This window comes from Sebastes fasciatus, chromosome 6, assembly GCF_043250625.1.
Source record: "Sebastes fasciatus isolate fSebFas1 chromosome 6, fSebFas1.pri, whole genome shotgun sequence".
Lineage (NCBI taxonomy): Eukaryota > Metazoa > Chordata > Actinopteri > Perciformes > Sebastidae > Sebastes > Sebastes fasciatus.
In genome coordinates, this window is record NC_133800.1 from 21094839 (window position 1) to 21121618 (window position 26780).

Sequence of the window (26780 nt, forward strand, 5' to 3'; positions counted from 1 at the left end):
GACTCAGACTCCAACACTGACTACACAGAAACACCAAAGTTATATCTAGTGAAGCCCGTCTTGCAAAACAGTGTTGGTCGCGGTCGGAGTACGTGGGGGAGACCGTAGTCTTGGTCTCCAGTCACTGCTGTGCTCTGCTCCTCTGCCTGCCTGCCTTCACTCAGCTCACTCCACCTCACGTGCATGCGCGCACACTACACACTGCAGAAGACTTAGTTTAGCTCTGAGAATATCTAGTGAATGTACAGTGGACGTTTGTGCAAAAATAAATGCTGCAGCTCCTCCAGACCAACAGAGGTTTTCCGTGTCTTGTGAAGTGACAGGGCTCCACAGCGAGAAACGTTATCGTCTCCGACCAGGTGCCGGTGTCTCCTCTGTTCCCTCCGACTGCGGTCAGGAGGCTGAAGCAGGAAAAGCCAACACTAGGACCAGCAGTGATTCATGGAGAGACCTTCGTCTGGTCAGCTAACATTACTGCCAAGCAGGTGAAATATGGAGTGATATTGTGGTTTTAGCTGACGTGTGTCGCCTCACTGTTTTGAGCGATGCTCGTTCATGTCTATTTAGAGCGAGCACAAGCGTGAGCCCGACGCGGACTTTCGTTGACTTAACGACCACAGGTGTCGCCGTTAACAAGCATTTCTGATTCTTACAAACAGTCCCTTTAATGTTGGGAGGCAGGCATTTCCATTAGTAGTGTTTCCTGTAGATTTGTAGATGATGGGTCTAGTATACATCACCCCTTCTTCAGTTCCATTAAAGGGTCTTGTTAGTGTATTATGAATTGGATGGAAGTCATCGTGATCAGAGTAAATACATTTTCAGACAATCATTTGAGTAAGAGCAGCACTGTCTGGCACCACTGCAGGGATTTGAAAATATTTTGTCTGCAGGAACTCGGTGATGAAATGGGCCTAAAATAAGCCTAGCCATGTTTTGAAATAATTTTTTGGGATTTAAAAACTGTGTTTGGCTTAGTTTCATAATGCAAAACACAAAATACAATAACAAATCATCCTGATCAAGGCTCTATTGATGTGACCATTTCACATTTACAGCACATTCACTTCCACACACAAACCATGAAGCAGTTTGGTCATTTTATTCAGAATTCAGGTTTCTTTATTACTTTTCATCTAAATTGTACTTTATTCCATTTGACAAAGACAAACATAGCTGTACAATGAACCATTTGTAGTCTCCCCCCCCCCCCTCCCCCAAAACTCTCTTACAATCGTTATTCAAGAGCCCCTTGAAAAGAAATTAACAAAAACATACAAATTAATGAAATTCACAAAAATAAAAAGTGCATTTTGTTTTAACTCCTGTGATACATTAGACATGTATATATAATGCTGCTTCAAGTGGAAAAACCTAAGAACTCCAATTTAGGCCGTTTCCTTGAGATTTCATGATCTTTGTATGTAGAGCGAGTTTTGCTGCACCCAAGGCTCATGTTCAAAAACCATTAGAGCAACTTGAATTTCAAAAAGGTGTATATGATCTACCTGTAAATAAGGCAGTTTTTAATAAAAGTCCTGAAAAGCTGCTTATTTATTTTTTTCTTTTCTTTTGAAGGTACAAGGTTTTGATCACAGAGCAGCGGTAAATTCCCCTGAGCAGTCTCCTGTCTGGCACGCCAGAAAGTTCAAGAAACATACTTGATTATCTTATTTCTTCTTAATGCTATAAGAAAGGCATTAGGGTTCTCAACGTCTTTGTGGTTTAAACCATAGCCGTGAACGATAGCTATGAAGACAATATGAGGGGAAAGTGAAGATTATTGGTTAGTTGTTTATTTTTTATGAATGTCAGTGACTGTTGTTTCAATAATGCTCCGACACACTTACAGTTTGCGATGACGACCTCTGTCTAATATCATTTTTATACAGATTTTTTTTGTATTTTCAAACATTTCTCACATCTTCCAGCAGGTTTAGAGTAACAGAGAGTGAGTGAGTAAATGTTTTCTTTTAATGAATGACAGGACAATATGATAACACTGATCTCATATTTTGAATGGACAACTCTCCGGTTGATTGGATCATCCTTGACCGTGGAATGGGACAAAGGTGCCACGTTATACAGGTTCATACATATGAAGAGGCAAATAACTTGAATGACCCTCACACAACCTTGCATCAGACACGAAAGAATTTTTTTTTTTTTCTTCCAAAAAAGGTTGCAAAATTTAAAAAAAGAGAGATTAGCAAAGTGTCTCATTAGAAGAAGACATTACCCAGAGGCCCTGAGAGAGCGACACTCAACAGTAGCTTAACACCACCGTGTGAAGATGGGTGGTTATTTTGGTGGTAGGAGTGACACATTAACTTACATAAATATGATCCAGTGGACCAGTGATTCAATGGCTTAATCTGTCATCAAAATGTCATTTTAATGAAGTGGAAAACTGTGCTATAATCAGCCTGGTTGCTCCAGAAGAGAATTGGCAGCGTGTGAGCAAACGAAAGTGTAGCAGAGAAACAGCCGAGTTCATTTTTTTTAAAGTATTTTTTTACCCCCCCCATGTTCAATACAGTCATTAATGACCGCTTCTGTACAACAATCAATCTGCAAACCAAGTGCTTCACAAATTCTCCTTTTTCAATAATCAAGTCTGTATTCTCCTGCATCACAAGAGAGAGAGAAGACATTTCATACAATAATTTAAAATCAGTAACTCTGCCTAGTCAACGGACTTGACTAGCTTTTAGAGAGAACTGGATTTAACAGTTTTAACATTACATGTTGATTAAAATGTCTTTCCCATTTAGACCCACAAGGGGCCTATTCTTTCACAGCGAGCAAAAATGATTCATGAACAAAAAACCATGGCACAAAAAAAACATAACGTTAAAGATTAAAATTAACTCTTAACTCTGAATCATCCAAATAAGTTCAGTCAGTTAGTCAGCCAAATAAAAAAAACAAAAAAAACTGTTATAGTGCTTACGACTACAGAGGTACTGACACCTGAAAGTACTTTTCTTTGGACATCCAATGTGAGCATCACACTCCCCTTGCTGTCACAAAAAAGTCTCTAGCTTTTAAAGAAATACCCGCCAGTATGAACAAAATGTCCCAAAGTCATGACAAAAAGGTCACCGGATCAGGAGACCCTCCATCTACAATCAGTCCGAGATAGACAGCTAAAGAAACTACAGTGATCAGACTGTAATCCTATTGCCTTAATTTATACAAAAATAAATCAGCTATAGTGATTATTCTTCTTTTATCATCAGGTACAGTACAAAACATCATAAAAAAAAAACAGAAACTAGATCCAGAGATTAAAGCGATCAATCACTCGGCAACAACACGACAGGCTTTGTGGGGAGAGCTGGCAGCGGCGCTCAATTTTGGTGCCACTGACCACGAGAGAATTAGGCTACATCACGCCATTATGCCCCTTCCACCTATACAAGCTTTCGTCCTGAGCTTTACATGGCGGTCCACACATAACCACACCTTGTCTACAAGACAGCTTTAAATGAATATAACTTTAGTGTATAGGACTGGATACTTTGGCATGATTAGCCCTCATTCAACTCCCGAAACCACAATACCTGACGATTGTGTGTGTGTGCACGCAGTTCCTGTGACCATGTTAAAATGACTACACTGGTGTTTATGTTTTTGGCCATTAATTATATATACATTACTGCTAACCATTTTCCTAAAGGTAGCCTTTTCAATACACAATGAAAACCAACTTACAGGCTTGAAACTTGCTTGAGATGAATTTCAGTGAACATTTAGTCTGATTTTAAAACCAATGCATTTACAAGCTATTGTATCGGAAACTCTATTCCAGAAGAAACATGGATTCATTTCATTGTTTCCTGCATTAAAAAAGGCAGATTTGAACCGGCTTTTCGTGTGAGGTGTTACAGTATGTTATCAACGAACAATTATTTTGGCTTAATCAAAGACAGCAAGTTCACTGTGATGGAATACAGTTTCAATTAGTTGACTTTCATACTGTAGAGAAATGAATGTAAACCATCTAATAAATACTGGTACACTGTGGACAAAGGTTAGCAGTAATGTAAATTATACGCTATTCGTAGAGAATGCGCTCAAACATGATAAAACACGAGAATAGTCCTTTAACAGCATAACCATACTGTACAATAGGAAAAGAAGTGGTGGGTGAACTTGGCAACTTGACAAATACTTGGGGGCAAATATGAAGTGTTGACAGCTTGTATGAGTGGTGTCTCAGGCCAGCACGAAAAGGAACTTGGTGACAGAAAGACGTAGAAACAGTAGAAATAATTTCCTATTCAAACTAATAAAACATGGTAGAGACAAAATCTTAACAAGTGGTAGCTATGACATACAAATGAATCATGTCACAATGGCACAAAAGAATAATGAAACAAACTAGTCAAACGTGTATTGAACACATTTTCCCTTTGGTTTGGGATGTAGTGGAGTAGCTTAGTCATCAGAGGGCTCCTAATGGAGAAAATCCATGAAACTAAATCCCAAATTCTGGACTCAGATCTACAAACCCTGCATGTTTATATTCATCACACACATGGAAAATATCCATGTGATGGCCTGCTTGGATGTACTGTGTTAATGCCACTGTTTGTTGTTGACAGAGTAAGTCTTGTCACATTCAATACTAAAGTCACCGAGGGCAGATCATATCAAGACTTGGGGACTTAGCCATAGACAGATACTGTTTGTGTATCAGAGCAGTGGGGCTGAAGCGGAAACTGGGATTCTGAGTGGTTCAACAAACGCTAGTTCAGTTTTTCCTGGAATATGTACAGATTGTTGGTGGTGGCCACGGCTATGATGTTGTCCAGAGGATGCCAGGCAGTGTGGAGGATCTTCTTGTTAAAGTCCAGACTGTCTACACTGATCTCATCCTTTTTGCGCTTCCCACCCGTGCTTACTTTGCGAGGTTTCAGGACCGACCGCGGCTTGCTGTTCTCCCGCGACGCCTCTAGGGTCACGTCCTGCCGATAGCCTCTGTCGAACATCCTGAAGAAGTTGTTGTAGGAACCGGTCATCACAACGCTGCGGGGAAACAAGGTGTGAGTGAGTGATAGTAAACCACATTATAAACCACTTAATCCACTACCAGGAGCATATGCAGAGCACCCCTCTGCCACCCAAACCAAATCATGTGCAGCCTTATGCTCTGCACTGAGCAGATAACCACAGTAATCGATAAGGCCAGTAGTTGGCCAGCTCAGTTACCTCAAATAAGGGTCAGAATAAAGCATTTTCATGCATATTAAAATGATGACTTTCACTTTCTCAAATGCAAATTTTGCTTTCACAATGGTGACATCTACCAGAGTAATAACCGTTGTCCAAAAGGCATTTTTGACCCCGATATAATATACATAACAGACTAGACACTCACCTGTCGTTCCCATTCCAACAGCACTCGAACTTGTCGAAGATGCAGTCGTTCTCATAGAGTGAACACAATTTACTCCTGAGATATTCATGCACCTGTTAAAAAGGAAGAGATGAAGTGTTGTAGTCAACAGTTGGGCATGAGTGAAAATAACATTGCAAGACACCTGAATATTTTGTGTATGACTTCCGCATAAATATCAGGCCTTACAATCTGCAAAAAGGAAACTGATGTTCCAACATTACTTGGCAACGATCACAGACCTGATACGTCTCTACTGGCCGGGACTCCATGTTGAGATCCCAGATTTTGACGGACAGGTAGTCGCGGGTCATCATGTAGCGTCCGCTGTGGCTGAACTTCACATCAGAGATGGATGAGATGATTTCAGAAAAGAAGGAACGATTGTTTGGATCCTCCGGCTCTTCAAACTCTAAAAAAAAGAAAAGGATGCATGTCATTAGTATACCCTGCCTGACTGTTGTTAATTGCAATGACGGGCTACAATTTTATACACACACAATTTAAAGCAGAAACATATACAACTCAGTTTTAATAGTGTGGTCACTGTAGGGAAGCACTCGTGTTCTGTCTGTGCAAACATATCAGCATACACATCATGTTTCTACAAGCCTACTTCCTCTAAATGTAGAATGCCCCGGACTTATTGAAACTGGTCAATCAGGGATTTTCAGGCTCTTGATCTGCTTTAAAGCACCATCTTCCTACTAAAGCAAGCACACGGAAATTTACTTCAGTAACCTACTCTAGTTCTATTGTCTATCATCCAGTTTCCTTAGGCATACCAGAGGCACACTTCAGAACTGAACCGCTCCCCCTGCAGGCACAGCATGAATGAAACTGGCTTACGTTTGGCGTGGTTGTCGCACAGCGCTGACGCCCTCATGTCACACAAGCGGATGGTGCCCTTGCTGCTGCTGTAGACAAAAGTGTTGCATTGGTTGGGGTGGAACTCCGCCGCTGTGATCACCTCCGTCAACTCCTCCATATTGGCTGGCTTAATGTCAACAATATCTGAAGAAGTGCGGTTAAGGTCAAAAGGGCAAAACAGACATTTACACAACTTAAAAGGAAATCCTTAAGAAATAAAATGAAAGAAAATGTTGTTTTTTATCATATAACTAGTACAAACATAGCCTGCCATTGTTATCTTCCTAGTGGCCCAAAAGGTTTTGCATGGCTATGGGTCAGCAAATACAGATTTTTGTAGAGGTTGACATGGTTCAGGAATAAAACACTGAAACTACTTTGGCATCAAATGTACAAATTTGACATTTTAAAATGTAGACTACCATATGTTGTAGCTTCTCTGTGTAGAAGTTGAAAAATCCTTACTTTGGGGACATCTAGTGGTCGAATCAAATATGACTGTAGTAGACACCAATTAAATTTGTACTAATGTCTGGTATGCTGGTATACTCTTTTTAATACATCAGTACAGAGCCACAAGAATCATTGTTTGTATGGCCTGTATAATGAATAGAATTGATTAATTTACTGACTTATCATGGAACAGAAAATGATGCAGTGGGTTTCAGTGATGTTACAGGGACTGAGTGATGCACAGTCTGACTGCGTCCAATTTTGACTGATGCGTGGTGGGCAGGGGAACAAGATGCATGCGGGGGATTATAATCTGACAGTGAGTCAGAGCTACCTCGAAGGAAAGAACTAATCTAACCAGGACATAACATTCATTATTTCACACTGTGCATATACAGAAAAAAAAGTAAACCCCTGCAAACGTACGGTTAAAATTGACCACAGGGTTGACACTTTTTTCTCGAAACACGTGGGGGATATTTGTCTAGGTTTCCCAGTACAGTTAGTATTCCTGTAATGCCACGCCTTTCTTCCACTGGAGAGGTAATTCCAGCTAACTTTGAGGAATTATGTCAAGACCTACAGATGATGGCTGCATGGAATTAAAAGACCAAAAGGATACTGAAGCTGCGATCGGTGATCTCCAGATTCCACAGGTTGATGCGCAGGTCATCTGCAGACAGGTACGTCTCACAATCACTGTTGACTGAGATGGAGTTGATATGGTAGGTGTGAGCATTCGCAAACACCCGTCTAGGGCTGGCTTCCACCATCAAGTCCATGGGCCTGAATACTGGTACCTGAGGAGAGGAGCGGGGTTAGCATCACTTTAATTTGAGGGAAAATGTGTGGTAATCATGTTGTCCTCTATTTTATACATCACATTTTTATGATTTTTAAAAGGATTTTCCCCCAACAGGCACAAAAAATGTCCCAAACTGGTTGCCGGATAACTCTAAAAATATTCTACATTTGCCCATTTTGAGATTGTGCTGGTAGTGTGATGGGTTAAACACAAGTTTCACCAATACTGACACAAAAGGAAAGTAAGTCTAGCGTCAGTGTAGCAGGCTAGTCTGTTAAACTGAGTCTATTTTTGGAAACTATTCAATAAAATAGATCAGTGTGACCCAAACTGGAGGATGCACGTGACGGAGTGGAGTGAAACTTCAGCTGAATTGACCTTTTCCAGAGCAGACATTTTCACTTGTCAAACACAGGTGTCATTAAAAACATTAATTGCTGCAGTGCAGTAATGGATGTTATTAGATACACCTGCGCTTTTGCTGGTAAGACATGTCAATATGTCTGCATGAATCAAAAGCAACTGACAACTCACAGACAGTGAAGGAATTCTACAGTGCTCTACCTTCGTTTCAACTAATTCAAATTTAATTTAATAAGCTTTTAATAGTGCAACACAATTGGTCTCAATGGTAGATACACTTCAACTAAAGGCACAATTTACAATGCAAATAGTACAGTCAACTACGGCATATAAAAACACGATTAATAATAACAATTAATAACACAATACATACATGATCAACATTATTGGGACAGTGATAAAGCAATTTCTACACACCCGTAGTGTTGTGACAGTATTGAGATCTCTGTATCGGCCATCTTCTTCCTTCAAGTTGTAGCCCTCTGGTCTCTTGTCACGCTCACTAATTTTCCACAGCTTTATGGTTTTGTCTGCCGATGAGAGAGAGCAGATTATCATCATGAAAAACTCACCTTCAGTAACAAAAAGAAACTGTAAATTTAGATTACTTGCTGCCAAATAGTGTCTCCGAGAAGACAGATGGAGAGGTTTTGGTTTATAATAACTAAATATCACCAACTTACTACGGTGAATCAGTCTGCTTTACTAACCATTTGTAGACAGAAGGAACTGTGCTGCGTTCTTCTGAGGCAACCATCGGATCTTGTTGATCTTCTCCTCGATCTCAAGGCTTTTCAGGTAGTCAAACTCGGGCTCATGGCTCTGGAAGGTGCTGTAAACATTGTACTCTCCCCTGCACTGCGGCTGGTTCTTACTCTAAACGATGACAGGCCGCAGAATTAGAGTTAAATTCAAGTATCATTATGTGAGAAATAGACCTATACTGAGAGCAACAGTCAGCATTTCAGCTCACAAATGATCAGAAACCACAGTGTTTATTTTGCATTTCAAATGGTATCATCGGCTTAAATTCTGAATTCAATAAAATGTACAACCAGCTTGACCAAGTTATGAATTTATCAAATGTGAAAAACAAAGATTGCACTGTTTGTTTATATACATTTAGTTTGGTCATGAGTCACCAAAACGTACCTCTGGCTCCTGCTGAAAGATGACAACACGACCCCCCTTGTCCCCAGTGGCTAGTAGCTCCCCAGAGTGGTTGAACTCAACAGTAGATATGATGTCAGCTGTCAAGAAGGTAGAGAAATTAGAACATCATGAATTGCTTTTAACTTAGTGCATGAGTATAATTTGCTACTGTAGTAGGGAGCCTGTTGTGTAAATTTGAAGTGTGTTCAATGCCAAAATGTTTTTGCACTGAGATGCACGGCTTTCCTGGTTTCACGGTTCATTTTCTTCTCAATGATGCACAGAATTCTTGAAAACCATGTGAACCGTGGTGAAAACACAACAGAGCAGTGACGTATACATGTATATACACACACACTACACTGTGCAATGGATTTAAAAGTCCACCGAACACTCTTTGGAGGGTTAACTTTGCAATTTGCAGCATTTCAAAGAGAAGCATTCTCATCAGATCCTACAACAATCAATCCCTGTTTACAGTCTGTCCTGGCACTATTCTGAGCTAGTACAATCCTTAATATAGACTGTGGTGTTGTTCCTCTCTTAACACAGCACACAAAGTGCCTGATACGACCTGACTCCATACAAACTCTGATATAATGCAGAAGAGGGGAGAGTGACAGAGCTGCAACTACATTATTGAGTTTTTAGCCTGCTTACCGCTGCTATGTATTGACACAAGGAGAGGATCACATTTATACTTGTTCTCAGGCAAAGCTTACTGTAAACAACTCTGTAGTCCTTAACACGCAAATAAGTTCGTCATGTACTGTATAAACATGTTTTGGACAGTGGGAAAAGGGGCGGTTACAATCCACCTCTTTTTTCTGCTCATATAGGAAGCAAAACCTACAGTATATATAAGATCACCTAATCCATGGGCTTGAATGTGTTGTACTTTATTTGCGTTAATTATCCTCTAGCTGTGTTAATGTTATCCATAACACTGCAAGGGTCAGTTCACCATAATCACAAAAAGACTTTCTCATGTATCCCTTGTGGTTTCTGCAACAGCAAAGCGTCTTTCAAGAAAAAAATTTCCGGTTAGTCAGGATAATCACGGACATCATCGTCATCCGTGGTTTCTAGTGGGAACTACTATTTGGTTTAAAGTAGTGCAATGACATCTGAATGAATGTGGATTATTCTAAGCAACCAAGACAGTGTTTCTGGAAACACACTTTGCTGTCAAGGTTTCCATTTCATGTCATTTTGTGATGCTTTGTGCACCACAAATAAAATGCCTTTCACCTCCATTATACTGGGCTTGCAGTATTAGTCTCATATAATATAAGACCATGTGCATGGCTGGATGGTGATGGAGCTAAGGGGGAACGGTTGTATTTTGGCTCATCAGACCCTCTGAAAGTAGGAGTTTATTGCACACTGTGAAACACATTTGAAGTTGAACCAAAGCAGACTGATTGCTCACACTGCTTCAATAACTTCCTACTTGTCAAGGAAATACTCTTGTCCTGCAGAGATAAAAACCTGACACTCTTCAATTCTGATATGCATTTCACTCCTAAGCATGCAAACATTACATTACACACACTGGACAAATGCACTCTGGGGGAATTGCAGAAGTAGTGACTGCTGACATTTTGCAGCAAAACACAGATGAATCTTGCACGTTTTACCAGTCTGTCTACTCTCCTACTGGACTATCAGCTAACTATGTACCACACCAATGAGCCTTTTTACTTCAGTGCAAACAGGCTAATGCTCTAAAATTAGCAATCACTCTTAGAACATGGCATGAAGTCTCAAACACAAAAGTGTAGGATTAAAGCTAACATTGCCTGTCAAATTTAGAATTTGATTTTAAGATTGTATTATTAACTTTTAAAGCTCTGCATGGTTTGGCACCAAGCTACATCCCTGAGCTCCTTACACCCTATGTGCCACCGCGTAACCTGATGTCCTCTGACTTGGCTCTACTGGTTGTACCCAGGTCTAGGCTGGTGAGTAAGGGTGACAGGGCCTTTGCCCCCTTCACCCTTAAAATGAGCATAATATGGGACCTTTAATGCTCTTAAATAGCAATCCCTCATATAGAACATGGCATGAAATCTCAAAACACAAAGGTGTAACATAACAAAACAAGCGTGCACAATCAAGACAGCAAAGGTTAGCAATTGTTCACCACATGGACTACTTACCTTCAGCAACATCATCATCTATGGCTCCTTTGACTTGGGAAAAGCACCACTGCACATCACTGTTCCCACCACCACCACCGGCTCCTGAACACAACACAAACACCAACATTAAAACACCATCTGTTTTTTTGGCTTTTGAATGTACTTGAATTGTGATGACTAACTAATTGGCCTTTTATATAATGCTCATTATAACAGTCTTTTACTCATGGATTTTACCTTGGTCTCTGTCTGTGTCTGTTTTAATCCTGCACTATGTCTGTAGAGCACTTTGGTCAGCTCATGTTGTTTTAAATGTGCTATATAAATAAATGTGACTTGACTTTTACTTCAGTGCAAACAGGCTTAATGCTCTAAAATAGCACATATCACACATATAAAACATGGCATGAAATCTCAAACACACAAAAGTGTAGCATTAAAAACCTAAACATCAAAAAAAGCATGCACAATCAAGACCCACCTCTTTTCTTAAGCTTTTGAATGTACTTGAATTGTGATGACTAACTAATTGGCCTTATATAATGCTCATTATTAGTCTGTTACTCATGGATTTTATCTTGGTTTCTGTGTGGATGTGTGTGATTTTGTTGTTTGTCTGCACTGTTGACCTGTTTTTATTCTGCACTATGTCTGTAGAGCACTTTGGTCAGCTCATGTTGTTTTAAACGTGCTATAGAAATAAATGTGACTTGACTAAAGACAACTTTACACGCGTTAGCATGGAGCTAACTTAGCACAGAAAACAGTATTAAGAGAACAAGGCCTCACTCTACTTCCTACTTATTACATAATGTATGTGGCTTAACATGTTCCTACAGCACAGGTAATAGTTTAAGCATGTTTAATGAAGATAAACTCTCACTTTCACAGTGTAAAGCGAGCATCTTGGCAACTATGGCCTGCTAACCACAACAAGAGCCATCATCTGAGGCTATTAGCAGATGAATCATAATAACTATAACCCGCAGACTCTCTGGCAGGCTTTGCTGTGTAGTTTACCTGCCATGGTGAGCTGCTCAGACAGAGGGTGTCTCTGTAGTGGACCCTGGACTGGACTGGAGTAGGTCTGACCCGGGTCTGGTTCTGACCGAAGAGGAGCAGCAGCAGTGTGGAGGAATCAACCAGAGAGGAGAGGAGTGCTTGCTTGGTAGTACCTCCAGAAGACCGAACACAAGCAGCTGGCTCCAGGTGATATAAACAGCACGAAAACAAGTTGAAAGCAAATGAAGTATAATTCCTCAGTAGTGATTTTTTTTAGACTTTGCACTCTACTTTGAGATTTCCCTCGCCTCTGCCTCTCCCCAGCGTTTCAAAATGGCGCAACGCGGGCGGTGTTTCAGCCAGCAGGCAATCAGACAGCGAGGCGGTGAGTGGGGCTGCACCAGGACATGTTAATCTCCTGATTTGTCAGCGACCTGTTTTTTTTTCCTGTTCACCGGATACCACATTGGTTCATTGATTTAATGCGCGTTTAATTTTCAAATAAAAGTTGTTTTTTTTGTAGAAAACCCCTGTAATGTCTAAATCCCCGCCCGTGTGGATTGGTTCAGTGAATGAAATCGAACGAACCCCGCGCACACAGGGTTAGTTTGGGGTTTCACGCACACACACATTAGTGATGGGAATTCAGGCTCTTTTTAGTGAGCCAGATCATTTGGCTCAGCTCACCAAAGAAGAGCCGGCTCTTCCGGCTCCCAAACGACTCTTCGTTTTACCACTTCTGCCTTTTTATAATTCAGCCAAATTTAGAGCTGTTTTGACCTATGATTAGTATGTGTGCGCATATATCACTTAAATTATTAAATGTAATTATACTAAACCTTATAATTTCCAGAATACCATAATTTTACATGCTGCTTCGTTTCCAACTGTCACTCATCTTATTTGCTATTCGCGCACCGCACTCCTCTTCCTCCTCTCCTCCTCTCCTCCTCTCCTCCTCTCCTCCTCTCCTCCTCTCCTCCTGCTCTGTACCTGTAGACCGTCAGCGCGCCGTGCACCCCGCTCCTCCCTGCTTGATCGTATGATCCTTGTCTGTCGTCACCTGATTGGTCGCACGGACGTCATTAACACAACATTCAGTCACAGTCAGTGCATGGAGTACCCGTGGCGCGGAGAATATCATCTTATCATTCTGCCTTGAATAAATTGAAAAAAAAAAAAGTCTCTCGGCTGGGAGCCGGCTCTTATCGTTCACTTAAAAGAGCCGGCTCAAAGAACCGGCTCGTTCGCGATCTACACATCACTAACACAGACACACACACAACAAAAGTGTTTAATTTAGAAAACTTTCTTTTAACATTTAAAAGATTAAATTCAAGTGGCAACTAAATAGGAAAGGAAGACGGTCTGCAGGACAGATAATAATGCACTATACTCATTTTTAACAGTCTCTTCTGCATTATATTCACTTTTTTTAAATAGTTGTGTATCACAGCTGTTGACCTGCACTATATTCAGTTTTAACAGTTTTCTTCACATTTTAAAAGATTAAATTCAAGTGGCAACTAAATATAATTCAAATATAATTCATAATATGTATAATATATTTTTTGTGGTGCTGCTCCTGACACATTAAAACATCAAATGGTCTGGTACTGTTGCCATAAATGGTTATATATTATTACTTATTTACTTCTTTCTGTCTTATTATCTGTATATTTATGGTTTCTTATTTTATTTTCATTATTTTCTCTGCTTTCTTGACATCCTGTAGAGCCATCTAGTGACCACATTTTGCACTTGTCACCTGAGAGTTTATTGGCCTCTTGCTCAGGTGTTTGCAATCATCAATTGTCTGTGTACTCACAAAAGGGAAAGCTGTGTGCTGAGGGTTACACCCTGAAGAAGGCTGTTTGTGCCGCTACGTGTGGATTGTTACCCAATCTTACATGTACCAGCATTGTTTTTAGCATTTCATCATGAAATAGCCAATTGAATAAAGGCTTTTTATATTTTTTGCCAGAAGAGTGCCTTGGACTCCCCCCCTTTTTTAACCTTTGTGTACCCCACAAAAGAGCGCCATCATCGCACTGATTTGAACTTCCGAGCACTCTGGACTTTTTCCCTTTTTTAAAACATCAAATTTAATGTTTGCACCAGTAAAACACCCCAAAAACCGAGGACTTCCGATGCCTCCTGCAACTACTGCCACTGAGCTCAGGATCTGCTGCAGTTTCTTTGCAGCTGCTGGACATCCGTTTTGGAGGATGCCACTCTGAAAATGCTGCCTCAGTGAGGCTCATAGATGTCCTTGGTGACATCATGTCAACAAACCACAGCAAATGTGCCCTTTGGATCCCCCCATGGTAAATAAAACATGATAAGGTCCCCTCTAGGGTGCCCTTTCTGTAGAAAAATTGCGATGAAGTGCCCTCTAGACTGGCCCTTAAAATTGGGAAAACATGATAGGCTGCCCTACATGCTATAAAACTTTCTGTGAGCTGGTGCCCCACCGCATACAGCTGGTGACCTCTCGTTCCTGCGAATCAGACAGCCTGAGTCCATCACTGAATTCAGCTATAATTCATTTAATTTACACCTGTGCTTTTCCCACTATGACATGTCAAAATGTCTTCCGTGTCCATGAAGAAGGTCTATTGACACACCCCTCTCCCAATCCCACTCTTTGTCCATTATGTGTGTATTATTAATAATTATTTTTGGCATTTTATGCCTGTAATAAGATCGTGCCAGCAGAGCGATAACAGGAAACAAGGTAGAGAGATGGATGCAACAAACTGGGGATTTTATGGCATGGTCGTTATCTTAACCCCTAAACTGCAGGGGCAACCCAGTTTTTGATCATTTGACTAATCACCAAAGTATTTAAGAATATACACCATAAACACAATATCAAATGAAATAATAAAGGCCTTAAAAGTAGATTTTAACTCTTCAAGACAGGGCATCAAGATAAGATGCAGGTGTTTCCTTAAGGCCCAAATCATTTCTGTTATATTGTGCTTTTGTGGTGCATACAATATTGCCAAAAAAAATGCAATTTGTGAAATTACCATGAATGAATTTCCATAGAGTAAACCTTCAGGCCCTCTGGGAGCCTGGGGCCCGTCTGGTGATCCAGCAGACACACACAAGATCCCATCAGAAGGGACAGCTTTGTTTCGCCAATTCATTCACGACAAATTAGTCACTTTAACAGATGACATTGCCACCGCTTATATTCCTTATTTACATTAACATTTTTGTCAAATTCTATATGTGCTTCCAAAGGAAAAACACAAATTTCAAGCTTATCAATCAAGAATACACAATACTGTTTTTGTAGGCCATACAGACATGTTTTATACAGCTTGACTGTGGTCATTTTGCAACTCCGCAGATATCACAGGTTCTAGATTGCACATTTAAGCACTGTAAACAGACACATTTGATGCAAATTGGCTTGTCTAAGTTTCACTGTAGAGTTGCTCTATATGCCTACAAATCCTGTTTGGATTATTAAAAAAAAAGCACATAAGCCATGAGCACTACTGCAGAGTGTGAATCAAATTAGGAAGCAATAATGATCACTCCAGCATTAATAATTTATAGGAAGTGCATAGACCACAAATCCAGAGAAGGTCTGCCTGATCAACTTCATTAATGAGCTCAGAGTCCGAGAACAGGCTCATATTTCAACAGTTTCTTTTTTTACTTTCCCACCATAAAGTAAGTGGTCCATCTGGCGAGGAGCAAAGCACCAAACAGCACCGTGTAGCTGAAGAGGACAAATTTGAGGACTTCCTTGAATGTCCGGAGGAAGCGGATGAACAAGGGGTCCACGTCCAGAGGCTCCTGCTGCTGTGTCTTCTGCCTGCGACCAGGTTGAGCCAGGTGTCCCAGGTTCTCACCTCGACCCATTCTGCAAACACACACGTTTTGTCACATTTCAGATAGATAATGTCCACCACTGTGGCCCATCTTAAAGTTCATTAAAACATACATTGCACATAACAACACTGACAGTATGAATACTTTCAGTAATTCAATGAAATAAGACAAAAAGACAACATAAAAATAAATGACATGTATGTTTTTGTTTCCATGCAAATACTTTAATTTTAGTGCTTTATGTATTAATAAGTGTTCAAGTTTATTTATTTTAGAGGTGCAAATTGACTTTTTTCTAGTATTGTAGAAGCTGAGGAGGCTGCAGAGTCACAAACCACTATTAATAATTTATCTGTAAATTGCACTAAGAGGTTCAGTATTGATCTGCTTTGTTTGTGTACAGTCACAAACAATACAGTAGATTATTGAACATCAGCATCCATGATGTCTTAAACTGTCTTCAGGTAGTTTTTAGGGAGACATGCTGAAGCTGAAGGACATGCAGCTTGCTGAGTAACATTGAATAATATACAATATTAAATATTATAGATTATATATTCCTCGGGCTAAAGAAGTTATAGCCAAGCTCATGTGTGAACCATGTTGGAGTCAGAGTAAATATCATCATATTCAATACAATCATGCTGATATTATTAATGTTAATGTTATTATTAATGCTATTTTAATACAATTTAGTCAGTTTTATTAAAAATGTGTTCATATCTTTTCTTGGTAAAGGTTTAACAGACTTAAACTAAACTAAAACATCAATGAATGAATGAATGACAAACAAGCTCAAGATATTTATATAGTAAAAACAAAATGTATATAGTAAAAGAAACTTAAACCAATCGTACCTTGGTGTTGTTTGAGCAGGAGCTGATCATAAAGTGGGCTCCTGTGCTTCCAGCCCTGAAGTCCAAGTTGGTGTGTTTCTGCCTTGAGCGTTTCAACCCCTTACAGCAGAGGAGGAGCCAAAAGCAATAACTGATCACAGATCTGAATCCCCTGGGATTGATCTAATGGGAGTTTAAGTCTTCAGTGCACCTGCTCCTCAAACAAACACATTGTAGTTGTAAGATTTTGGCCATCAAGCAAAAAATTCACAGAATTAAGTATTTTCTAATTCATTGAATCAAAGCAGTTTCCAAATCTTGTAGCCAATCAACATGGAAATTGACATATATTTACCCAAGAACAGTTCACCAAACATATCTGAGTGCTGTCAGCAGGTCTCCCCTATGTTCATAGTGTAAGGCACGGAGACGGTATTGACCGCATCAGAGATCAAACACCCTCCTGTAGCACAGTAACCCTCTACCGGAACATGGAGCAAATGGCCTCCTAATTCAATCAGCATCCTGCGCTGTCAAATCACGGGCTGCCGTGGGCTGAGCTCTCCAGACAGCACAGGGCCATTATCGGCTGATCGGGAGGCCTGTTACTGCGCTAATTGCTCCTTCAGAGAGCTGGACCGCTGATGACGGATACACTCCCCATCCCTGCCTTTCATCTGCTCTCCCTGATCACGATCAGCTTCGTCTTTCCGAAAAATTATCTAGTAAACAATAAGCAAAATGGCTTCAAGTAATTCAAGAAGAATTTCAGTTAGTTAAGACTTTATTTTTAACCCAACAAAAGCCACAGAAAGCTGCCTGCAAAAGCCTTAAAAAAAACCTGAAGAAGTGCGTCTTCATCTCAAACATCCCACAGATTTTAATCATACATACATATTTACAGTAGCTCCACAGTAGAGCAATGACCTCAGTGATGCAATATGTAGCCAGAGGACAAAGGGATAAACAGAGGTATTAAACCAGCTTTATATTATATTGTCTGGGTGCAAATCAAGGACTGGAAATAGGTACCCTGTGGTGGTTATGACCACTATAAGCACTATGGAGCACAATTTTTACAAGTGGGTCAACGTTTTGTTTGTGTCACGTGCATGCATGAGGCCGCAGGTGACGTGATACGCATTCCTGCTGCAGGCTTCACTCTATTCCACTGATCTGCAGTTGGTGATGGTACTGGACAAATAAAGCACCAGCAGAGACAAGCAAGAAAACACGGATATAACAATGAACAATTTAAAATATTCTATCAATCAGCTTTGCAAATGTTATGAAGAAGGAGATGCATTCAACATGTTCGTCGGGGCTCAGGTCAGTAACATCGAATGAAGAAAAGAAAACTCCACGGGGCACCTTTAAAGAGCCTGTTGTTGCACAGACATCAATGAAACACCTGCAGTTCACCGATATGGACATAAAAAAAAAACAGCAGCTGAGGTTTTCTGATGGATGGATTGATGGGGTGTTTGATGTGGCCAGGTGTACGTGCAGGTGACTCAGGAGGTCTGGGATTCAGGCCGGTCCATGAGGGATTTGACCCAAGTAGTGCCGTTAAGGAGTTTTGTGGTGGCTATAATATACTCCATCCCGCTGTCTTCCATTTGAGAGAGGAAACGAAGAGCGGCTATTTCTGCATACGACACTCCACCGAGGAAGAACACCAGCGTTGTTCGGTTCTCCCCTTGCTGACCTGTAAAAGTAAAAGGAGATGCGTGTCTCAAACAAAATGTCATAGATAAATTAACTAAAAAGCAACGGCGTCCGAGAAGTGTTGAACGAATGAAAAGCGACAACGCAAATACAAAAGCTGGAAGTGTGCAACAAAGGATGGTGACAAGAAATGGGCCGACTCTTATTACTGTTCTTAGACTCGTTTGAGATGAACCAGGCCTGCGCAGAATCGATCACCGGCGATCACCGCACAATGCATGCTAGTTAGATTTGTGTCCGACTTGCTCTGACGATTTTCAACAAAACCGGGTGTTTGGGGTCAAAACTAAGAGCCAATCAAGTCTATGATCAGACGACAGCCAAAAGTTTCCCATCATGCCCTGGCTCTTGCAGTCGGTGGAGAGCATCTGCGGCGCATGGCTCTAAAAACTAGGGCCGCCTCGATGTTGTGAGGTTATCATTACCCAGTGTGTGCATGACGTCAGAGCAAGTTGGGATCAAGTCAGACACAAATCTAACCGAAATGCATCGCCGGTGATCGATTCTGCGCAGGCCTGACTCATCTCCAACGGACCTAATAATCGTTCACCGGTAATAAGAGTCAGCCTGTTTCATTGTTAACATCCGGCTTTTGCATTTGCGTTGTGGCTTTTGAATTCGTTGGTCTCAGCCATCGTATTAAGGGATATTGGGAGCATGGCAATTTTGTTTTTCCTTTATTTCACTCTGACATGGTAAATCCATCAAACTTCTGCCATCGCTCACTTTAACAAAACTGAATGCAAAAGAGGACCATTCTGCTAAAGCTCAATATTTTTGAAACGTGAAAACACTCATTTATCCGTCACCCTCCCCCTAGATTAGAGTCCTCTATTATCACCTTTAAAATCCAATGTAAGGCAGGCATGTAGAAACAAGTGTCTAATGCCCAAACTCACTGGTCTAATTAGCACATTTCAAATTGAGTGTAATGAAATTCATTATTCACATCGGTGTAACGCCTCCTACTGCCAGTATGAAAAGATGGATGAAAACTGACGGAAAGCACTGACAAATGAAGCACAGCATGTTTTGTTTTTTTATCTAGCCTTCTCTTCAACACAGACACTGACAGCGGCTCTGTGGTATTGTCAGCTTTGTCCCATCAATCTGCTGCTGTTCAGCATTTGGCTCAACAGAAACAAAGCCTGTGTCTTATCTACACGCAGCAGGCAGGAGGTCATTTACGTTTATTCTGTTTAGCGAGCAGCAGGGTAAACAGTGGTTTTCATTGGCCCTTACGTTTCTTGTGAAGCCCGGCAGGCAGCTGTTGTCTCTCCTCAAAGTGTGGGCCCGGAAGCATCTTCAGCACCTCTTCGATGCTACGCCACCCGGGCCTGGCCAAGACCTGGGTCAGTCGGATGCTGAGTGGAGCGTAGCCGCTGTACACATAGGAGATGTCGTTGGGGTTCTGAGGGAATCAAAAAACACAGTCAGAGAAGTCAAGGTCCTCCTCAAAAGTGGGTTTAATCCTCTAAGTTACTTTTTCATTTAATAAATATTGCACCTGTTCATTGGCGTCCTCCATCCACAGTTTGAGGGTTTTTCTTATAGTGGGGTAGTTATTCCTTGAGTTTGTCTGTGGCTTCAAGAGACCCGCCTTCTCTAGGTTGTTCAGGGTTAGTATGTGTTCATAACCATAGGTCTTCACAAAACACAAAAAAAGGCATTATTAAAAAAAAAATCAGTCAGCTACAAGTTTCTTTTAATACAATTGAGTGGAAGAAAAAAGCCTTTGTATTTTTGTTGTTGTTGGTGCAGAAGGAATGTACAGTATAGAGACAGAATGCATTTAAGTCCCGCCCACACCGGAGGGGAAAACATCTCGTCGCTCTCCATTGACTTTGTATTGCGTGAAGGTGCCTCCTTGTCAATTCTGTCTGCTAGCAAACAGCAAAGAAATGCCTAAAAGCCACTGTGTGGTGAGATGAACTACCAAAAGGGTAAAGAACCCAGAATTGAGTTTTTATAAGCTGCTGAACCACAAAAACTGAGCCTTTAAGAAGACAAAAATTAGGCATGAGCAGGATGAATGAGGAAAACTAGGGGATCCTGACACTCAGTATGCAGCAAGCATTTTGTCCAAATGTCGGTTATAGGTTAATTTCTGCAAGTTAAGCTAAAGCATTTTGACAGTATGCAACTTGTGTTATAGTGGAAAGAGGATAAATCAGAAAGCTATGCAGTATTATGTTTGCAAGTGCCTTAGCTAACTACAATAGCTTGCTAACACATAGCTTAACAGTAGCTTGCTAAGAGCTAACTTCATCATCTTTATCATCATCATCATCATTTTAGTTATCAACTGCACCCCTGGAAGACACAGGGTGCTAAAATAATCCTCTGCCATGCTGAAATCTGCCAATTGTTTCCCCTCTGGTGGGTGTGGTTTTGAGAATATGACGCATTGCACTCTGTCTCTATGGGCACAACGAAGACACCACCAACCAAAAACACATCTTTGTGTCTCTGACTTTACCTGGAGAATCTCCCTCTTGTAGTAGTCAAACACTTTCTGCTTGAGGCCGTTGTTGCAGACTGACTGCATACACACCAGACGCAGAATCTTGATCAGCGGATCCTTTTGGGCAATGCAGTCTTCTATATATGTGTTCACCTGGATAGAAAAATAACATTCATCAGAACTATAGTGAAGCAATTCTCATTCAAAATCAGCACCAGGTACAAAACAACAATAACAAATGCAATAAGGCAGTAGTAAAACGTGATGAAACCACAGTACATCTCTGTACATAGGGATGTGAGACTCCTTATAAATGACGAACAATACCTTGTCTGTGTCGACTCCAGTCATAAACTCCTGCTCCACTGTTAGATTATCAAAGAAGGCCTCGGATGCTGAAACAAGAGACATTATTTAGATTTTTTTATCACATTATATGTATTAACAAACCTAGAAGACACCTTAAAGATACAATGCTGTAAGAACAGGGAAATGTGGGATTCTAAAGTCCTCAAAACCAAGAGAAATAAAAGATAAAAGTAGGTTTTATGACGCTGTTCCAGACAACCAAAACATTGTAAGTCATTTTGGGTGATTTAAATGATCACTAAAAACAGTATTTGAGTTGGTGGATAATTCAAAATACAGATTGTGTGTAGGTTTTAGGCTTTATTTCGCCATTATGAAAATACAGTGTGAGAATCAGGCCAAAATGCAAACAGAATAAAATGAAAAGTAGTTTAAGAGGGAAAGAAAGGGGTTATTTACGCACTGGTGATGTCCTTGATCAGCTCGGCTATAGAAGTGTGGTTGGCCAGCGAGCTTCGAGCTGCTTGCATGTGAGGCAACTGAGACACAAACTGCTTTATTTCTCCCACGGTTTTAGCATTATGGCGCTCCTGAAAAGACAAAAAAATATCACTTTACTTGCCGAGCCGTTAACATGTTTGATCCCGCAGCTCAGAAAAACAACATTTAAATGATGGAATCCAATTTTATTACCACAAAAAGTCATTCATACAGCACATCAGTAGATGGAAGTAGATGTAAAGCAGGTTAAATTAAAGTGTACCAAAAAACAAGGTTAGGAAGATGTTGTTCCTTTATCTAATTATATTAATAGACAAACTATTTTAGTTTAAGTTCCCTTCAGACCAAACCATGACGATACACACACAACAAATTATGTTCCTGAAAACATTTCTAATAGGAAGCGTCTACAGGAGCGATGAGCAGCCTGCTCATGCTCACTGCTTTCCAGGATTGAAACACCTCTGATGGTGCACGTGTTTGCTTATCAACAATCTCTACTAATGTAGTTTGTATTGCAGTCAATATACCGGAGTTCTGAGCTGATGAGAGAAAGGTAATACGTTTGTCCTTGTTGAGCATTCTGCTTGAACAATTAGTACTTTATCTTATCTCTTGGTGATCGTCATCACTTCCCTAACATCATGGATTTCTGTTATGACCTTTGTAGTAAAATGCCATAGAGATTACAATCAGATCAGCTGGGATGTCTGGAGGTGATCCAATGCAGCTCCCTGGAAGCACCAGGCATTGCAACATACATTTTTTTCTTGTAACAAACATTACACTTTTATCATTTTAGAGCAGGCAAATATGCTAGAGCAACAAAGATGAGGCAAGACCAACCTCAAAGGCTGCCGAAATGATTTTGGCCTTCTTGCTGAGCGCCGCTCCGACAGCGTTGAAGTTTTTGTCCCGTATTTCTGCATACAGCTCCTCTGCCGAGTTGAGCTGTAACTTCTTGGACTCCGTGGGTAAATCTTTACTCGCCTCGCCTTGCTTCTTCTGCGCAAACTTCTCCGGAGGCAACTTGACATAACCTGTGTATCAGAGGGAGAAAAAAAACAAGGAAGGGCGATTAGAGCTGCAACGATTAATCGATTAGTTGTCAACTATTAAATGAATCACCAGCTGGTTTGAGAATTGATTAATAGGTTAAACAAAAAAAGTCAAAATTCTCTGATTCCAGCTTCTTAAATGTGAATATTTTCTGGTTTCTTTACTCCTCTATGACAGCAAACATTCAAGAAACACACAAATATAAGAACTTAAGATTAAAATAACAGTGCATTAACATCAGACTGACATTCACACATAATGAGAAAGAGTGAAAAAGGTTTATTCTGACCGTTAGTGATTCCATAGATCTCGTCAATGAGACCCTCGTAGGTGAGCTGTGTGGCCAGCGGGGTGAGCAGGTCAACGTTGCGGTCCAGGAGGAGCAGAGTATCGAACACGGGCAGGATCTGATTCTGACTTCCGGCAAACTCCCTCTTCATCCTCAGCATCATGTTGGCAACATGCTGAGAACAAGCAGAGGATTCCCTTTCTCAAACAAACTCATTCACCTGGTTACTGCTGTGCCTGTCCATGTGCAGTTAGCAGTTTACTGATCATCAGTTTTCATATAAAAATGATTCCACCTCGCACCACACTCACCCGTGCACATTCTCCTTTCCCGTATATCTGTGGAATGGTGCCATACAGCGCCTGTAAGGTCATGAGGCCTTTGGCTGTGTGGTAAAGGCTTGTTTGGTCATTTTCTAAGTAGCACTCCTGTAAGAGACACATCATGACAGTTAGAAATACACCACAGCTATAAACCTGGATGAAGTATGAACATTTTAATTCAAGAGATCATACAAATTAGAACAAGCATCATAATGTCATTATATTGGTTGAACTGTTGGTGATTTGAAATCTAATCTTCACTTCAAAACAACACATAGATAGAGCAGCAGAGTGGTTGATATGTATCTGGGATGCACACACCCTGAAAGCACTTTCATACTCCATGGAGAGCAGGTCGCCATCATAGGGGATCAGGTCCAGGATGTACTCGTCGATGTTGGTGAAAGAGGCCAACACACCCTGCTCCTTCAGCCGCTGCTCACACAGCAAGCTCCGCCGAGGCACGAACAAAATGTGGAAGTCTCGAGACGAATGCATCTTGTCCTCACTGAAGGCGCACAATGCAGGATAAAAGTTTTAAATACTGTGGACAGCTTTGCAAAATACCTTTAACGCTGTTTAAACTGTTGGGCTTGAAAATGAGACACATAAACAGACCTGAATACATTCTCAGCAATGATGTCCATGAGCTCCAGTCTGGGACGAACAAAGAAGATGATATTTTTGACGTCAGCAGAGGGGAGCCTGCCACTCTTGAGGGTGAACATCTTTTCCACTTCATGTTCCTGAAAACCACAGTAATAAACATACAACATGTGTTTGATATCTATGATTAACAAAAATCTAAGCTATGTTAAATATATGGTACATTACTGTGTCTTTGACATCTGAGAAATGATCTAGGCCTTGTCTATAGGTTTACTTTAAAGGTCCCATATTATAAAAAAGTGAGATTATCACGCTTTTTTTTAATTATAAAGCAGGCTTAAGTCCTATATAAATACTGTGAAAGTATTGAAACACTCAATCCACAGGGAAATACACACAGCCCGTATTCAGAAACTCTGCATTTGAAACAAGCTGTCAGGATTTCTGCCCATTCGTGATGTCACAAATATACAATATTTAGACCTTTGACACAATTTTAAACATAAAAATTCTCAATGTGTCCCAGTTTATTCCTGATTGCAGTGTATGGGAATGTCATCAGCTGACAGGAAGTACACATGGACCCAAGCTGTTGCCTAGCAATGCAATTCTGTTGCAATTCCGTCAAAATGCGCTAAAACGGAGCGTTTCAGACAGAAGGTAAATACAGGCATATTCAGGCAGGCAGTATGAGGAAAATAAAGTTTTTTTTTTAACATCACAGCATGTAAACATGTTCTAGTAGAAACACAAAATACAAGTGTGAACCTGAAAATGAGCACGATATGGGACCTTTAAAATACAAAAACTGCACAGGAAAAAGTACTTACCTTCAGTAGAGAGTACTGAGCTATCAGTCCAAAAGGTCCTGTCAGATATTCATCCCAAACTATGGCCTGAAGAGCAAGGGCACATAAAGTTATGCATATCAGTAGCAAGACTTGTAAAAAAGAAAATCATCTATATGTAGAAATCTGAGCTGTCAGTGATATAGCTCCCAGAGACTAGTTAGCTGAACAGTCAGATTCATGGGTCTGTAGAGCTAACTGTGGCTGTTTCGGCCACGTGTTTTACATGTTTTAGTGTTTGTGTTTTATTACCTTGCTTCCCGCACATTTGTCCAAAAATTCCCGAAGCTCTTTTCGTGCTGCTTCTCTCAAAATGTTTAGATTAACTCTACCGTAGGACAGATGTGCAGCCATGTTTCTGTATCAACTAGCAGCTAACAACACAACAGATCAGGTGACCACAGCTCTGAAACTCAATCACGTGACCAAAGAAGATACATTAACAAGATAGTTCACCACCCCATAATACAACCCAATCCTTCCACTTCCTCCCTGTTAGTTTGCACTATTTTTGCTAATGCTTTCTGGGATGATTTGCATTATTGGTTGACCACTGAATTTGTAAATTTTTCTAATCTGTAATGGAAATTCTTTCAGTATTCCAAGATGAGTCCTAATGAACGTTGAAATCAAGATCCCAAACAGATGAAATGTCTTTGTTGTATTTTATTCTTGCAAGAAGAGGCACTGGTTATACAGAGTCACACAAAGTCTGCAGAAGAGTGCGCTGCAGGAGATTATTACAATGTGACTATATAGAAATCTACAACAGGGACTGTGAGAAAAGGAGTTGTTTTGCACAGATAAGGAGTTGTTTTACTCAAACAGTGTCCCAGTAAAAGTCAACACTCAGTACTTTCCCACTACATGAGACGAAGAGCACACAGACAGTAACTTTCCACTGTTGCATAAAGAGACATCATTACATACAATGTAATTTTTCATTACAAATCCAACAAAGAAAGAAAATTTTTATATTTGGTACAATTGTGAAAGATCCCGTTACATGACCTGGCAATCAATTCCATAATCATTCTTGGAAAGTTTTTTATACATAAAAATAGATTCCTGAAATCAAGACCAAATTTCTATATGTTTTTCATAAGAAGCTGTGTTTTTACTTTTCATCTCTGAAACATGAAGAAAAATAATGCTATAAAGCTTTCAATGTTAGTTGAGGACCTTGTGATGATACTGAAACTACTGATCATTTATTTTTTCATTGTATGTATTCTGGAGATTTATGGCTTCTGATATACATGACTGGCTTTTCCCAAAAGTTTCTCATCTGGGAAACTTCTCTCAAAAGGACATTGTTTATGGACTTGTCATGGACAATAACAAAGATGACTTTCTGGTGAATAACATTCTCATTCTTGGAAAATTTTATTTGCACAAATCCAAGTATATGAAAGTGAAACCTATAGGTTTAATGTGTTTCATTCTGAGTTTATTTCTCACATAAAACAAAAATGCATTAAAACTTCTTAGTATAACAGAATAATATGAATTACAGGTACAGCCCTTTAGCCCTTAATTTAATTTATTATTATTTTCATGTATAATTTTACATATTTTATTTGTTCTTGTTCTGTATGCACCTTGTCCTTTTACTCTAATGCAATGATCTATGAGCCATGTTGTTTGTAAATTTGAATTTGTTCAATAAAAATAAAAATAAATGTTAGTTGATGACCATAACCTTACAGAGAACCCCTATAGCACTATTAGCACTATTCCCACATTCCCTTACTTTTGTTTGTTTGTTT

General features: G+C 40.2%; 2 protein-coding genes across 2 annotated transcripts; both read right to left on the reverse strand.

The window, feature by feature from the left end:
- Positions 1-1099: 1099 nt before the first annotated feature.
- Positions 1100-12534, reverse strand: ppp2r2aa (protein phosphatase 2, regulatory subunit B, alpha a). The gene is made up of 10 exons (XM_074638333.1): positions 12212-12534; positions 11210-11293; positions 9048-9145; positions 8606-8771; positions 8313-8425; positions 7350-7527; positions 6254-6418; positions 5647-5816; positions 5387-5478; positions 1100-5034 (listed from the first exon to the last, which is right to left on the reverse strand). The coding sequence occupies exons 1-10, from the start codon at positions 12216-12218 to the stop codon at positions 4755-4757; spliced, it is 1353 nt and encodes a 450-aa protein (XP_074494434.1). The 5' UTR covers positions 12219-12534; the 3' UTR covers positions 1100-4754.
- A 5113-nt stretch (positions 12535-17647) lies between these two features.
- Positions 17648-25447, reverse strand: vps33a (VPS33A core subunit of CORVET and HOPS complexes). Its single transcript, XM_074638335.1, has 13 exons — positions 25264-25447; positions 24994-25059; positions 24173-24300; positions 23876-24062; positions 23543-23659; positions 23232-23406; positions 22730-22923; positions 21846-21972; positions 21401-21468; positions 21089-21226; positions 20117-20254; positions 19852-20020; positions 17648-18589 (listed from the first exon to the last, which is right to left on the reverse strand). The coding sequence occupies exons 1-13, from the start codon at positions 25363-25365 to the stop codon at positions 18396-18398; spliced, it is 1803 nt and encodes a 600-aa protein (XP_074494436.1). The 5' UTR covers positions 25366-25447; the 3' UTR covers positions 17648-18395.
- Between the last annotated feature and the right edge of the window lie 1333 nt (positions 25448-26780).

Excerpts from the sequence above, each read along its gene's own strand:
- ppp2r2aa (XM_074638333.1), bottom strand. Across the intron at positions 9,146-11,209 it reads AGATGATGATGTTGCTGAAG|CTGACATCATATCTACTGTT; the intron begins GTAAGTAGTCCA and ends CCTTCTTGACAG. Across the intron at positions 6,419-7,349 it reads GATCACCGATCGCAGCTTCA|ATATTGTTGACATTAAGCCA; the intron begins GTATCCTTTTGG and ends GCACTTCTTCAG.
- vps33a (XM_074638335.1), bottom strand. The coding sequence starts at position 25,365 with ATGGCTGCACATCTGTCCTACGGTAGAGTTAATCTAAACATTTTGAGA. Across the intron at positions 24,063-24,172 it reads ATTGCTGAGAATGTATTCAG|TGAGGACAAGATGCATTCGT; the intron begins GTCTGTTTATGT and ends GTGCGCCTTCAG. Across the intron at positions 21,973-22,729 it reads TCATTTCGGCAGCCTTTGAG|GAGCGCCATAATGCTAAAAC; the intron begins GTTGGTCTTGCC and ends TTGTCTTTTCAG.